Here is a 17,242-nt window from a genome sequence, read left to right as displayed (position 1 = left end):
CTCTTACTGATGCAATTGCTCCACAATGAAACGCCTTGTAACCAAGCCTATGTACCATGTTGATTGCCCAAGTTTCTTGAAGGAGAATGATATCATGCTCCTCCAAGAAAGAACTCCAATTCCTGTCTCGGAGATTCCTTGACAACCCCGCAATGTTCCATGAATTCCTTGACAACCCCGCAATGTTCCTGCCTTTTTTAAAAAAGCATTCCAAATTCTGACTGCTGCGTTAAGTGTTTTAAATCTGGTCCTCTTGTAGTACCCATAGTCCGTGCAGTTTAGGAAGCAGTTTTCTGCTTCCTCTCCTAAAACAGCCGCGTAGATTTCTGTAGACATGGTTGTCACTTTTTGCTCATTGCCACCCCCCCTATTAACCCCTGCATATATTGTAGGGCAGCCGCAAAATAATACATTCTAAAATCAGGTACCGCCCACCCCCCTCTCTCTCGGTAAAGCCATAAATCTGTAAGCCCTTCTGGTCTTACCCTGTGCCCAGATGAATCTATTCAAAATAATCTCTAATGAATTGAACCATTTAGTTTAAAAAAAAAGTGGGATAGCTCTAAATAAGTAAAGAAACTTGGGGAGAATTAACATCTTAATAACATTAGTAGTACCTACCAAGGATAAGTGCAGGTTGTTTAGTCTTTCCAAATCAGATTTAACCCTTGATAATAGGGGGGCAATATTGTTTTCAACAACTTTATCTAAATCTGACGAAATAGCCACCCCTAAATAAACTGCAGAGGTAACCACCCGTGGGTCATTACAGCTGGAATGTGCATTTTCTACAATCTGCGTCTTTGATCTATTAAGACTATATCCAGAAATTTGTCCAAACAACTCAGCTTCACCTTCCACTTCACTAATTGACAAATGAGGATCTGGGGTAAGTATTGCCACATCATCGGCGTAGGCCAGTGTTTTGACCACGCATCCATTCACCCTCACAGGAGGGATCAGTGGGTTGAATTCGAGCCTACGCAGTAGTGGCTCTAAATAAAGTGCAAACAACAATGGGGATGAGGGGCACCCTTGTCTCGTCCCCCTCCCAATTTTAACTGCTGCCGAGTACCCTCTGTTAACTCTTATTTTAGCCATAGGCTCCTTATATAGCGCCTGTATAGCCCTAATAAATCCTTCTCCTATTCCACACCACCTCATAGTTTGCCATAAGTACTCCCAGGAGACCCTATCAAATGCCTTTTCGGCATCTAAAAAAAGCGCTGCCATAGGGTCTCCCAGGACACCTGCCGCATCGAACATAGTTACTACCGTCCTAATATGCTGCGTTGTCCCTTTACCGGGGATAAATCCAATCTCTCAATGACCGCTGACAACCTTGTGGCTAAAATTTTGGAATACACTTTAACATCAGCGTTCATCAATGTTATCGGTCTGTAAGACCCCGTGACTTTTGGATCCTTCCCCTTTTTCAAAATTACAATGATGTCCGCTCCCCCCCCATGATTGGGGGATCGACTCTCCCTTTTATGCCATGACCATGATATTAAACATATCAGTTATCAGTGAGCCTTTAAATACTTTATAAAACTCCACCGGTATCTGGTCCGGTCCTGCTGCTTTACCTGATGGTAGACTACTCAATGCAGCGTTAAACTCATCTATATGTAGTGTCATTTCTAAATCTTCACTTCCCTCCTCAGACAGTTTAGGATGATCAATTTCCCTAAGATATCTTGCTATATAAGCAATACTTTCTTCCTTCTCAGGGGTGTACAGGGTGGTGTAGTAGTTCCTAAATACTTCTCTAACCGGTTCAGTCTCACCTACCATATTACCCTGGTGATCCTTAATCTCTTTAATATCTGAGGTAGCCAATCTCTGTCTAGTGCGCACGGCCAAATAATGCCCTACCCTTTCACTTAGTTCATATGCATTCTCCTTTTTGGTCAGGTAATTCTTTGCAGCTTTCTCAGCAATACCTTCTATGGCTTCTGATTTTAGCGCTATAATTCTAAATAAATATGCTTCTAATGGGCGATTCTGTATTATAGCCAAGGCCAAATCTTCTTCCTCTTTTATCAGCATCAGTCTTACTTCCTCTAATCTTGCTCTTTCTTTCTTCTGCTTTGCTAAGACAAAACTTGTAGTCTCTCCCCTTATCCCAGCCTTAAAAGCGTCCCACACAACGCCTGGTGATGCGGTTTCTCTATTAATCTCCCAAAAAAATGTAATCCATTTCTCCATATGTTCTCTATAGGCGGGATCTATTAGTAAAGCTCTTTCAAAAGTCCATTGTGTTCTAGTATTTTGTTCCTGCCCCATTTTCAAAGTTAATATCAGTGGACTATGGTCTGACACTATCCGAGGCTGCTTCTCCATTTGCGATCCCTGTAGTAATGTTCTAGAAATTAAGAAATAATCCAACCTAACCAAAGTCTTATGTGGGGCTGAAAAAAATGTACTGCCATCTATATGCAGGTGCAGCTTGACCCAAGGGTCTTCCAGAGAATTATGTGACACCAGATCTACCAGAGCCTTATATACTTTCTTCTTCCTCCCCCCATACTTTCCTCCAGCCTGCAAAAAAGAGCTATCTGGTACATGTATGTTTAAGTCCCCGCAGCATACAATAGGCTCTGGCCATTGAGCTAGTTCAATATCTAAATATTGTAGGACATCTGGATCATCCTCAGTAGAGCCATAAACTGTAACTAAAGTTAAAGTCTCCCCTTTAAAGCAAATTTCAAGAATCACCCACCTCCCCCATTGATCCTCTGTCTTTCTTCTTACTACTATCTCACTATTTCTGCCCAAGACTGCAACCCCCCTTGTTTTTGTCCCTTGTTTAGTGTTTGCTAATACTCTAAATCCCAGTTGTTCCAATAGATACCCTCTTGTACCTTCTATATGTGTCTCTTGTAGACATACCAAATCCAATTTCAAAGATTTTAACAAGGCTGCCACCCTCATTCTCTTAGTAACACAATTGAGTCCACAGATATTAATAGAAGCGATCTTACATGTCATCGTAATGCCCCAGTTTCCTTATGTGAGGACCTACTATTTTTGTGTACCATATACTTTTAAACTTATACAGTGTGCCACTGTGCTGGATCAAATAGTGAGTACCAAAGATTTGTGCGTTTTCCCACCCCTGAGCTCCCTCCCCTCCCTCCACCACCCTCCCCCTTTACGGGCAAATAGGTCAAAAATGACCTACGTGTGGCCGCTTTTGAATTGCGTCAGTCGCATCCCCCCTCAGCCTATATAATCACAAGCCGAATCCCTGAAGTACACAACAGTTTCCTAATGTGCTTTGTCAGTCTTTGTGCTATGTTCTTTCTTACAAAAAAGGGTGCAGACAATAATCATTTGTTAACTGTAGGTTTGTGGCCAAACAAGTTCTATAATGTGCATCTCTTTGACCAGGACACCGGGAGCTGTACCTGAAGGGGAACGGGAATCCCTGTTCCGGCCAAGTGCAGGTCCACTACATGCGGAAAGACAACGACAAGTACCATTATCAGGCGATTTCAGAGATAGGCTGGGACCAGAAGGATGCTGATGTGGCATGCCAGCAGCTGAACTGCGGCAAGGCCAACAACATCAGCAGCACAACATTTGAAGTGGCCGATCGATTGAGCGAGACATACCACTGCTCAGGCAACGAGTCCAGCCTCTGGGGCTGCAACACGACCAGCGTAAAAAGAGAAGCCACCAGAGCTGCCACAGTTACCTGCTCAGGTAAGTGTCTCAGGACTTCCGACTTTAGAGAGTTATACAGCACAAGGGAAAAAGAGGCAATCATGATATTGTAGTCTGTTAGAATTCATGTCATGTGCAATAACAGCCCAGAAGTCTTTTGAGAACTAACTTAAGAAAAAATCCTAACTTAAGTCTGCCTTAAGTCTGTCTTAAGTCTCTCTTAAGACAAACTTAAGACAAAATCCTAACTTCTGTGAATACCAAAAGTAGTAAGTTTAGGATTTTGTCTTAAGTTAGCTCTGTGAATCAGCCCCTACGTACTCACATGGAGAGCTCACACCCTATAGTACCAAGACACTTTACCTATCCTAAGTAATTCCATTAGACTGTCTGGGGCTTATTTACAAGACCCTTGCATCGCCGGTGCATCACATTGCGTGACACATCGGCAGCGCAACCTGCTGAGTGATATTTACAAGCACACGTGAAGCCACCCTGCATGGCTTTATGTGTGATTGTAAATATCGCCCCTTTTCACGCAACACTTTGCGCGATAGGGGCGTGACATGGGTGTTGCAGTGGGTGTTCCCACGCAACACCCATGTCCACTGATGCATTTCCAGATTTACGAGCAATCGTAAGCCTGGAAATGTGTCAGAATGCTACGCCACCCCAGGGGAAGAGAGATGTTTTCATTTTGCCTCGTTTTTTTCCTCTTTCAATTCGTGCTGCATTCTACCAGCCAGAACTGTGGTGTCGGGCGTCCCGGGTTGAGCTCTGTTATTTCCCGTTATTGAGGTCGCATTGTGAAGTAATATTACATGACCGTTTGGCTTGTTTTTACATTGCGAATGATTTGAGAATTGAGACATATGTTATTGTGCAATTATTTTGTCCTGAAGATGGTCCCAAGGATCCATGTGACCACCGGGGACCGAAACGTCGACGCATGAACACCGTTTTTGCCTGAATATCTAAATGTGTTTTGTTGTTGACTTAATCAGTCTGTGTAATAACTACATGAACATGGTCGATTATAAAATCCATGTGTAATGCGAATGGTGTTCTATGTACTACCACCTAATACCATCTGGAAACGATTGGTAGTTTGTGTTGCCGGAGAACAATTGACAAAAAACAATATATATATATATATGTATTAAAATTTACTTTTTGATAAACTGTGGTTGTCATTAAGCTCGTGTGATTCTCTTAAATTAAGTGTTCATGGATATGACACTGGTAAACATTTAAGCTGTTACATGAATGATTCCTTTAGGGACATCTTACTACTGTTATTAACGATATCCAGTCCCTGGGGGATCATTGGGTGGCTCTATTGTGTTATTATTGCATTCTACGCAGGCATTGGAAGAGCAAATCACCTCAAGTGATTGTTTTTGTACATCGAGGTGCCCCTTCCTGCACAAAAACAATCTCCCCACGACGCAGGCATCTTTCCACCCTGGTGCAAGGGAGCCGGTGCATGGCAGCAGTTTGTGCACCAGCGCAGGGAAAAGCACAGAGATGAGACATATTGTTGTAAATATGTTGCATCCCTGTGCTTCGAAACTAACGCAGCGCGGTGCAGCAAAATGACTTCCGGCACCGTGCTATGTTAGCTTCTCGTACATAGGGCCCTTTGTTTTCAAGGTAAGACCCCTCCTCAACTGTGTGAATTTCTGTACCTTAATGTAACTCAAAGAATTGTAAAAGTTACATTGATGGATTGACCATGCACTGACCATGACAACAAAGATGTAAGGGCAGGGTATGTCTGAGAGTTGATTAAAAAGGCATGAGGTGGAGTCAAGACTACGCATTTGGTGCACTGACATTTATTAGCTCCATCCGTGGGCTTCGAGCAGAGCTTTGGGCACCAGGTCTCAGAACTACTAAACACCCTGGAGACTTGCTCTGTCGGTTGGCGAGTGTTGGACCCGGCCTCATGGCGTGGTCCTACCCCTCCCGCATGGCGGGCCCAGGACGACATCAGCTCTCCACCGGTCCTCGGGCGGCCCCTTCGGCCCAACCCTGCACGCCCCAACACCATAGGTCCGGCTACCATCCCGGTCCCCCACCACCGGACTGACCCCAGCGTAGGCCCATCACGTCCTAAGCACGAGGCCGTGCCCGACTCCATCTTGGGCCTACCACGTCACAACCACGTGGCCTCGGCCCCGGCCCCGGCCCCGGCGAAGCCCCGACATCGAGGCACCAAGATCCACCCAGGTGGTCGAGTGGCCACTCGACAGATCCCGGAGGAAGAGGAGTTTTCGATGGCCTCCAGCCATCCCCGGACGCCTGGTATCGATCGCCCTCCGGCCTCCCTGGGCGCTGGCTCCACCCTCCTGCTGGGTGTCTGGACACCATCATCCCGGCCCCTCTGACCCCCAGGCGAGAGGGTCCGGACATCAAAGGACCTCCGTCCTATATCTGGGCCAGCCCCGGAGTAGGACGCCAGTTGTATCCTGGACTGGAAGCCCTGCTGACGCTGTCACGGCTGACACCAGACGAACTCATCCTCCCCGTAACCCGACGTCCTCCTGAGAGCCTGCTGGCGCTGCCGCGGCCTACCTTGCTGAACCATCTCGAGAGCCTGCTGGCGCTGCCGTGGCCTACCTTGCTGAACCATCTCGAGAGCCTGCTGGCGCTGCCGCGGCCTACCTTGCTGAACCATCTGGAGAGCCTGCTGGCGCTGCCGCGGCCTACCTTGCTGAACCATCTTGAGAGCCTGCTGGCGCTGCCGCGGCCTACCTTGTTGAACCATCTTGAGAGCCTGCTGGCGCTGCCGCGGCTCGAACCTCTCGGAACCCCCCAGCTCGAGGATTGAGAGCTGTGCGCAGGGTCTCCCTTCTGCTTCCCAGAAGCTAGACTGTCCCGCTACCTACCCCCCTTTTCGAGACTTTACGGATCCCTCGATTCGCCTGTATATACGGCCAAGAACCAGTAACCTTCATTACCTATAAAAGCTTGAGAACTTGACCTCCTGTGTGGTGTCCGTTTGTAGTGCTGTGATCACTCAGCTGTACGATCCTAGGAGAGGGCCCTCATTCAGGAGGCCTCTCGGTAACGCTCGGCTACTTCTCGACGGAGAGGTGGACTTAGGGGTGGTCAGTCAGACATCTTCTGCCTCTCCTGGGGTCGCCTTTCTAACAGCGAGTACTCTGCACTCGCACAAAGGACTAATTTAGTGGGTAATGAATAATATCTATGTGGAGAAAAGACTGGTTCAATTGGTGGGTAACAGTGTACACTCGGACCAAGGGTTGGTGTATTGAATGAGCGACAGTATGTACTCACATGGAGGATTGATTTATTGGGTGGACAACACTATACATTCAGACAAAGGACTGATTTATTTATGTATTTATTTATTGAATTTCTATGGCGCAACAGCTACCCAGAGGGTTTCCCGGCGCCCTGGATCAGTACTCAACCAGGAGGAGTCGCTAGGCTATTAAATCAAAGGGCTTATTGACTTTATTGGAGCAAGTAATGATTTATTGGGTGGACAACTCTATACATTCAGACAAAGGACTGATTTATTGGAGCCAGTACTGATTTATAATTCTTAAAATACCAAATCGGTAAATTACCGAATCCTTAATGTAGGGAGCACTCAAATGAGTGCATCTTTGACTTAAGGATTCGTTATTTACCACCAACTACAAGTTGGTGGTAAATATCGAAAACCTTTAAAAAAGCAATTTTGTGCTTTTTTAAAAGTGCCATGGGGCAGACATACATGCCCTTGGGGCATGTATGTGTGCCACATGTGCGATTCAGGGGTGCAACAGGGTGTCAGTGTGACACCCTGCCACCCTTGAATATGTTCTTCCTATTACCGATTCGGTATTTACCGAATCGGTAATAGTGAATGGCTTCCCATTCATTCCTATGGGCCTCCAGGTAAATACCGATTCTTAAATACGGAATCTTACCGATTAGGTCAAATTTACCGAATTTTTTCCTACATACCATTCACCAGTAAAATTCGGTATTTTAGAATCGGTAAATGTAGATTACCGACATATGGCCCCAAGACATTTAAAATTTGCAGAGACTTGCAATCTCCTGGCCCATAGTATAACACCGACCATAGACTTCAATGTTAGTTGAATGATAGAACCTACCTGTGGAAGAGCTTTAAAACTACCCACCCTGCTAGCGCAAGCTGCCAAATGATCCAGAGCAAATGCCTTACATCTGATGAGGTGCTGATTCTTTCACTGAAGGTTTAACTTAGCGCAAAGCGCTCTGGGACTCAAACCAATACCACAAAGACTATACCAGAAGCCAGTTGATCCACATTGGTTGTTGCTTGCAGGTGTTAGTCGGTAATCAGGATGATAACAAAGGATGGAGGACAAATTCACATCATGTGAAGGAATGTAAAAGCTGAAGAACTGATTCACTGAGTTAGCAATATAATAACTGAGATGAAGGCCAGATGTGCAGATGAGGAAATAAGGCAGTTTTGCTGTTTGGGCTAAAACCTAACACACTGTTTTCTCCTTTGAACAGAAACCATTGAAGTGCGCCTGAATGGCTCTCATCGGTGTTCTGGGCGGGTCGAGCTGAAGTACCAGGAGAAATGGGGCACGGTTTGCAGTCAGCACTGGGATAACGACAATGGATTTGGTATCAGGATGTGCAAAGCCCTTGGGTGCAAAACGTTTATCGCAGCCATCAACATGAAGGCTTCGGATGCTGATATTATCTGGGCCAACTACCTTCACTGTGGAGCAAATTCTCTCCATCCGTGGCAGTGTTTGACGACTCCACCGCAGGACAGGACCTGCCCATCCGGGCAAGCCATTGCAATTGTGTGTTCAGGTAAGGGGCAATGCATGCCATTCGTCTACCGCGCATAGTGCCAGGACTGCTTCCTGTTGTGTGGGCACGTGAGGAGTTAAGGAATATAAAAACTGTGGGGCACATTATCACATGTGAAGACATCTAACATGGGCTTCGATTGGAATTCCATAGATCATATTATCAACCCCATTATCGCCGCTTTATCTGCAGTTTTCTGCCGATAAAGCGGCGATAATTTTATTGCCTGTCTTGATAATATGCCCCTGTGATCTTTAGTTAATCCACGTGACATTAAGCGAAGCATCAGTGCGGGCATCTGAGCACAAAACCATACCAGAGATAGGCACATGGTTTTATGATTGCTGGCGTTTATTTATTTACAAATGTTAAATAACGTTTGGGAAATTTTTAGCATAGCTAGCTTTTTAACGGCAGCTGTCAGATTAAGGAGGAAAGGTAGATTTGTTCATAATGAGCATCCTTGATAGAAATATCATGACATTTTTCCACTGTGCATATTGTTGAATTGGATTGGGAGCTCAGAGTTGTACAGACCTTAGAGAGAAAACACAGGATCATCAACAAATATTTAAGAAGGTGGGGAAGGCACAACGTGAAATGCTTCTTCAGCACAGACACAAATATATTGGCTAATTTTACAGAGTTCAAATCCTCAATATGGCATAAATTGTCTTTTAGAAATGCCTTTTCATGCCTGCCTTCAACTCCATTTACTTTTGCTGTCCAGCCTCTTATCAACAGATTCTCAGCAAGGTAATATGACTGAGGAAGGGGCAGGGAGGGAACATGAGGTGACAGAGAACTCACCGTCTCAGGTCTTAACCCCTTCGGTGCTGATGACGGCTCCCGGTCGTCATCGGTTACGGTGGGCGTGTGCTGATGACGGCCTGGAGCCGTCATGACCACGTCCACGATCAGAATGTGCCGCACAGGCGCAGAATTCCGGCCGCAGCCAGGGGGTTAAGCAGCAGAGCTATCCCCATGGCCATACAGAGCTTACAAATTCAGTTTAGCCCAATATCCCTAAGAATAGACCGATTGTACCAGCCCAGGGACAGAAATCAGGTACATATAGATGTTCTCTGATTTTTATGTAAATGTATTGCGACTTATATAGCGCACGTATCACCCGAAGGCATCAAGGCGCTTGCCTTGGGAACCCGTCCTGGCTTTTCCCTGTGAGATAACCCCTACTGGGTATCCCCAGGGTGAAAGCCAGGCATCCCACAGCGGGTGGGCCGCCGTAGTGGAGATTAAGCAACTATTGCCCAGAGTTGCAGCGTGGGACCCCCATGATTAGAATAGGCACCGAGGCAAGAATTATCGAGTCCGTGGACATTTTTTGGCTCAGGACCCTGCCGTGTCGGGAATTGAACCCTGGTCCCGGGCCAGACCTCTGCATCAGGGTCTGCCGCTCTAATCAGTGAGCCACACTCCTCCATGACCTGTCCTCTTAGTGCTGCTGTGGGGACCTACCTGGTGTGTCCCTGACCACACCTGAATATGCAGTATTCACCCCCTGGGAGCCCCTCTGCCCCTGCAGTCTGTGTGCATGCCTCATCCTTTCTGACGCTGTACCTGGGCATCACATTGACGTCGAAGGCCACCTGTGGGTCTAATTGTCTCATTTGTGCTGTGCACAAGGTGTGAGGATGGGAATCTACAAGTTCACCACCCACCATCACCTTCAAGCTGGGCTCCCCCAGTGCCATGCAGCCACCGCATACCCTGAAAGGTGGGTCCCTGGTGGCATTGTCTCCTGCCTGTCCTGCTGCTCAGCCGCAGTCGCAAAAAGCAGAAAGTGACAGGCCATCTTCTTCTTGTAGGTGCATTGCTCCACTGGTGCACCTTCCATCCTGGCTGCAAACTAGCCACCAGGGAAAACACTGCACAGTATCAGCCCGCCTGTGACCCCACCAATCAACTATCAGAAACTTATTGCTGCACTGGCTGCCAACAGCTGGCAGTAAATCCAACAGCTGGGTACGATGCACCAATGTGACCACGATGAGCTGGATCAGCTCAAGTCAGACACTCATCCACCCACAGCCATGCACTCGTCCACTCACCCGCACATTCATCCAACCACCCACCCACTCGCCCACACTCATGCATCCAGAAAATAGTCATCCATGAACGTCACGCACCCTGCTTCCATCTGAATACCCATCCATGCATCCACCCCTATGCTTTTGACTCTCCATCCACCTGCAGACATGCATTCACAACCACTCACACATGGAATCCTCTGTTCCTCACCCACAGCCATGCACTCATTCACCTGTCCAGGATCTGAGCTTCTGGGCATCCAGGGGGAAAGGAGACTGGGGTTCTCCCACTGTGTTAAGTGAAGAGACGCTGGACGCAGTTATCAGATTAGTTCACCCAGGCTCAGCTCGTGCAGGTGATCAGGACCTCATAATGCATGACAAAGCATTTTAATGGGGTGATGCGGACCACCACTTTAAAATGCGTTAGTCTAACGCCTGATGCGTGGTACTTGGCAGGGTTGGAAGACACTGGTCCCTGTCTCGGGTGCTGGTCTCTGATCACTGAGGATGTTATGTTATGTTAATATGCCTAAGTAGCCCGACAGCGACCCACTGGGGGTTTCCCGGCACTTTAGCACCAGGTGAGGTTACTCCAGGCCCAGGTAGTTCAGAACAACCACATTTTTCATTGTATGAAGCGGGTGTGGGGCCACTTGGTGACAAGTGAGGTGGAATCTGACGTCAGAAGTTGCTGTACTTCCTGCAATGGTGACAAACACTTGTTCTTGCAGCCTCGTTGGCCTTCCGACTGAAAGGCGGCTACAGCAAATGTGATGGGAGAGTGGAGGTTCGCTACAACGGAGAATGGGGCACCGTCTGCAACCGGAAATTGGACAACATGGCCGCCAACCTGATCTGCAAGAGCCTGAATTGTGGCAAAGCAAGTTTGTTGTCGCACAGCTCCATAACAGAGCACGGGGGCCTCCCCGCGGTGCTGACGGACCTGAACTGTGCCAACGGCAATGAGAAGCTCGAGCACTGTCCGGGCAAGTGGGGCAAAAGAGACTGCCCTCATCCCAGGCCTGCCAGCCTTGTGTGCTCAGGTAAGTCCTTCAACTTACACATTCTGAGCTTAGCGCTGCGTGAAATGTGAAATACTTCTATGCACAGCGGCACCATTTGCTATGGCCTGGAAAGTGCCCATGGTCTTTGTCAGATGTTATGCTTTAAAAAAATATATTTTAACAATAGGAATCATACGACATGTTGACATCACTGACTGTATATTGCTTTAAGATCCTAAACTGTACATGTGTGTCCCTTGTCCCTAATGCAGTGGAAGCGGATTTAATAAATATGGAACTCACTCCCGCCCGCCATTAGAATTTCGTCTCTGGCACGCTTTAAAAAGGAGGCCCAAACCTTCCTAATGGTCAAATTCCTCTCCTAACTCTTGCATTACAATCTCCTCAGCGAATTTGTTCTACCTCCTATTACGGCCTCACCATGCTTTTTCCAGATGATACCCACCCGGCACCTCTGGGCATCCCACCCTGGATTTGAGCCCGCCTGTTTCTTGTAAAATGTATCTACCTGTTTTTATCCCAAATGTATCCACCCCTCCTAAATCTTTTGTATACCACTTGTCAATCCTGTAAAGCGCTCTGATACCCTTATGGGTCTAGTTGGCGCTCAATAAAACACAAAAATAAATACAAATAAATAAAACAAGTTAAAAAAATACAATTGAAATCAATAAAGCAGATATTGATAGCAGGGCATCTCAGTGGGGTTTCACAATGTTAGAACCTGTAGTCGCCCAGTCACCAGCTTAAAGCCAACCCAGGGATGTAGTGACCTCTGCTGGTGGCTGTGTGGTGTTACTCATACAGGATGGTGCCCAGTTTACTTTCCTGGCAGGAGATCAGAGGGAAGAGAGCCTGTGTAGGGGACCTTGTAGCATAGGGAATGTTGGACCTATCCCAGGTTTCTGGGGGCCCGATTCACAGAACTAACTTAAGACAAAATCCTAAACTTACTACTTTTGGTATTCACAGAACTTAGGATTTTGTCTTAAGTTTGTCTTAAAACAGACTTAAGACAGACTTAAGACAAAATCCTAACTTCTGTGAATACCAAAAGTAGTAAGTTTAGGATTTTGTCTTAAGTTAGTTCTGTGAATCGGCCCCTGGGACATCATTAGAAGCCCCACAACACATCCTGCCATCACCTCCCCCTCCACAATTCTACTCAAGCCTGAGAGGAACTTAAGAGGGGTAGGCTCAGCTAATAAACCAGTGGCTATGAGCTGCCAGGTTTTTATTGTCTTTCCACCTCCCAGATACTGCTGGGGAGAGAGTGCGGACAGCTCCCTGAAGCCTGGCATTTCCCACACTGGAAGACATGTGTTTGACCAATGCTTTTTAAACTCTGAGTCGCAGGCCTTGTTTCACAGCTAAACCTATGACAAAGCCTATTTTGGCACCCAGAGGAAGGAAATGGATGAACCAGATCCTCGTCTTAGATCCTCGTCCTTATTATTATTATTATTATTAGGGAAATTTGTAGAGCGCCTGGTTACGCGCACCGGCGTGTCCCCGCGCTATGGTAAGTGGGGTAAGCAGTCCAAGCAGCCATCACAGCCGCCTACCTTTCAAAAAGGTGAGTCTTGAGTTTTCTCCTAAAAATGGATTCCGAAGGCTCCAAACGTAGCTCTGATGGCAGATCATTCCACTGCTTAGCAGCCAGATATCTGAAAGATCTGCCCCCCATTCGGGCTTTCTTTATTTTAGGGATTTTCAGTAGCCCTGTGCAGGAGGAGCGCAGGTTCCTTAGATGGTGCATCACTAAATACGCGCTCAGTCGCCACCTTTTCTGGCACTCACGTTAACCAGGCAGAAGAAGGGCTGGTTCCGTTCTCTAATGCTTTTTAATTAAGACAGCAGCTGAAATATGCTTACAGCGAAAAGTAACCGTGTAAGTTCTGTCCTCAAAGGAGAGAAGATAGCATAGCAGTAGGTTTCAAGGCACTATACGCAAGAAAGGTATATATCCTCTCTGCACTCTAAAATGTTTACACATACTTTTTTTTCAAGAGTTTTATATAAGCGCAAACTAGACCCGAGTATATCAGATATCATAGCGCCTTACGTGAGCACCGGTTTCGTTACAGATGGCCACATTCATTTTTTTTTTAGATTAAGGGATTTGCCCGAATCACAGGATGTTCAGCTTTGCTGCAGCGACTCGAACGCGGTTCCCCAGTTTCGAGGTCGACGGCTCTACCCCTAAGGCTACATCCTCTCCCCACTTACTCTTCCCATGTAAATACTATTGTGTTTTCTTGATGGACGAAATGGAGGACAAGATCACTCTTGCGTCCTATGAGGCAGTCATCTTAGGTGTTAAATTTGTTTTTGTATAACGTCTGGCTTACTCTTTGTTTTAAGGTTGAGCCTGAGCAGTGCATGCACTGCTCTGCGAGGCATTCTGTATTAGAGTATGCCTCCCATATTTATCATTACCTTGCGTCATTGTCCTTCATAAATGCTGGCTTCTGATTCGTTAATAGGCTTGTTAGTCCCTCCTTAGTACCGCCTTGTCTTCATTTGTAAGCTCCCATGAGGACTGACCATTTTACTTCTGTTACATGGTACGTCTTATTTAGTCTGTAAGCACTATTTTCTTTAATGAGTTTCTCTTACTGCGGGCACTACATGCTTTCCTGCAACATTCAGCGCACCATGCTCGCTTTTACTTTCCAAGCAGCCCGGGACAATGGCGGACGCTTCTTTGAAGTGAAATAGGTTTTGCATTTACAAGAGTTTGAGCTACTGGCATTGTATATGACAAGGCATTTTATGTGTTAATTACCAAAATAGATAAATAAAAGGCATTGTAATTTGCATTGTCAATAGCATTGGAAAATGCTTGTTTATTTTCTCAACGAAAGTCACAGGCGTGTGGGCTTTTTTTATTGGCCTAACAACAACCACCAAACTTCGAAATGCATCGTTTGCATTTAATTAATTCCATTAACTGTATATTTTCAAGTCCAGTTTTGCAATGACTTCTTCAGCAAACAAGATCAATGACAACCAGCAACAATGAAACATTTTTGAAGGGCCATGGTGGTATCTACTAACCAATGCGTTTCGGTGACATTTTTGCTACTTCTTCAGGGTTTTATGTAGCCTAAAACAAAATAATCATTATATCAAACTAGCGGAATTTTTGTCAGGAACCAATCATATTTTTCTCCAAAAACAAACAACAAGTAAAACATTCAATTGGTATGTGAAATGTTATGCATACCTTACATCCAGTTGTACAGTCTATTTGTCACTAAATCATACACTATGCATCTAAAGGTAAAAATTCAACATTAAACCTTTGTTTCCATAACTATTGTCCTTTCAGTGAGTATATTTTCTTAAAACCGCTTAACATCTCTTTTACCACTGTTAATGTTTATCCATGTGTGCTTGAGCGTTCACGTGAGACCGTTCAGCGTCTGCATCTCTCTGAGCTCAGAAGTTATTGATTTTCACAAACCTTTGTATTAAAACTTTCACAGCTGATGCCTTTTTACCAATAAGTTATTAACATGCCATATACAGCTTACCGGAAGTGACGTTGTATGCTTCCAGTGGCAGACTCCTTCTTGGAGCGTTTATCTCATCCAAAATCTGTAACCCCAATTTACTTTCACAAATACTTATTCTGTGGATTTAGCCAAACTTATACTTAATATTTATTATTTCACTACTGTTCATTTTATTTTTTCAACAAATTTAGTATTTTACTTTTCTTATGCAGTAGGTTTAATAACTAAATGTAATTCTTACTCTATTCCAAACGATAACCAAAGATCTTCCCCCTGTCATTGAACGAAGTTCTTCGAGGAGTCTTAGGGCCACTTGCATCAAGCTTTTTCTCCGGTTGCAAACGGCCCGATTCATAGAATGGAATGGAACAGACCTTTTTTGATGCATGTACCTTTTTCCATTTGTAATTTAGGGAATCACAATTTATTGCGATTCCCTAAAGTGTGAATGCATTTAGGGAATCGCAATTTGAGATCCTGTGGGCCTAATAAGGCTTGGGGAGGGGGCCACTTGACAGTCTGGCTAGCAAGTTCATAACACTATGTACAGAGACATGTGATTCATACTAAGGTTTAGGTGGGGGCCAATTATAACTTTGTTATAACTATAACTTCAGAATTTCTAATGTTTGTGTAGACTAAGTTGGTTTAGTATGTAAATCATTAAAAACTTTTTCCGAACTATAACTTAGCCTCACCTTTGGCTTTTTTATTGAATTTCAATGTTTAAAAAAAAAATGTGTTTCAAACCGTAAAGTGGAGTGTCATTGAGTGAAGTGTTGCACAGTGCAGTGGAGGTGAGTGTCGTAGTGTAGTGTTGTAGAGTGGAGTGCAGTAGAGTGGAACAGAGTGCAGTGTCGTAGAGAGGGGTGGCATGTTGTAGAGTAGAATGGAGTAGTGCAAAGTGCAGTGTCATGTAATAGAGTGTCTTAGAGTGTCTTAGAGTGGCGTGTCAGACAATGGCATGTCGCACAGTGTCTTAGAGTAGAGGGGCATACAGTGGAGTGCCATAGAGTGGAGTGGCGTGTTGTAGAGTAGACCGGCATGGAGTATCATTGAGTGGCGTGCCGTAGAGTGGAGTGGCTTTTCATAGAGCGGAGTGGTGTTTTGTACAATGGAGTACAGTAAAGGGGCATAGAGTAGAGTGGTGTTAAAGTGTTGTGTGTTACAGTGTCGTGTAGAGTGTTGTGGCGTAGAGTTTGGGTGTGTCATAGAGTAGACTGGATTGGCATAGATTGGAGTAGCGTGTCGTAGAGTGTAGAGGCGTGTTGTAGAGTGGACTGACGGGGAGTATTATAGAGTGAATTGAGTACTGTGAAGAGGCATAGAGTGGAGTGGTGTTAGAGTGTCGTTTCTTACAGTGTTGTGGCGTAGAATGGAGTGGCGTAGAGTGTGGGGGTGTCATAGAGTAGACTGGAGTGGCATAGTTTGGAGTGGCGTGTCGTGGAATGACTGTGATCGGAGATGCGTAAAGTGGAGTGCCCTGGAGTGGAGTGGCATGTTGTAGAGTGGAGTGGTGTGGAATTTCATTGAGAGGAGTAGAGTGTCGTAAAGTGCAGTGGCATGTCACAGAGTGGAGTGACATGTCATAGAGTGGAGTGGAGTGGCATATCGTACAATGGAGTACAGTGGAGTGGCATAGAGTGGAGTGTCGTACAGTGTTGTGGTGTGTTGTACACTGAAGTGGCATGTCATAGAGTAAAGTTGTCATATAGCTACTGTATATCTTTATAATGCGTTAAGTTAGCATAGGCTCATTACATGTTTAAACGCCATTTTTCCTTTTGCTGCTTCTGCACACAACACTTAATTGTTGATTTAGCTTTCAACCTAGTAGTTCGTTGTGGTTTACATGAGAATAATATGTTATTACTCTGATAGCAGCTTTGCTTAATAAACTATGTCTGTACAGAGAGTGCTGAAGCTTTAGGAATAACACGATACAGAATTGTTATGAGGTCTGATCTTCGCGCCTCCATAGACATAACATAAGTGCAGCTTCTGCCAACTTTGGGCTTCAGGCGGGTTTTATATTGCTTTGCTTGAAGCACACAAAACACACTTGATGCTGTTCGCATGCATAGAGAGCTGGTGTATGCTGATGTGATCTCTTCATTCTAATATCCTGAGG

General features: G+C 45.5%; 1 protein-coding gene across 1 annotated transcript in view; it reads left to right on the top strand.

The window, feature by feature from the left end:
• Positions 1–17,242, top strand: part of LOC144785017 (scavenger receptor cysteine-rich type 1 protein M130-like) — a 196,353-nt gene that overhangs the window by 121,546 nt on the left and 57,565 nt on the right. The window contains exons 11-13 of the mRNA XM_078664134.1: positions 3,397–3,711; positions 8,200–8,511; positions 11,297–11,608. Of these exons, the coding sequence (XP_078520260.1) occupies positions 3,397–3,711; positions 8,200–8,511; positions 11,297–11,608 (939 nt within the window). The remainder of the gene's footprint in view (positions 1–3,396; positions 3,712–8,199; positions 8,512–11,296; positions 11,609–17,242) is intronic.

Source organism: Lissotriton helveticus, chromosome 10 (assembly GCF_964261635.1).
Source record: "Lissotriton helveticus chromosome 10, aLisHel1.1, whole genome shotgun sequence".
NCBI classification, from domain to species: Eukaryota; Metazoa; Chordata; class Amphibia; order Caudata; family Salamandridae; genus Lissotriton; species Lissotriton helveticus.
This window is presented reverse-complemented; position numbering and strand designations above follow the sequence as displayed.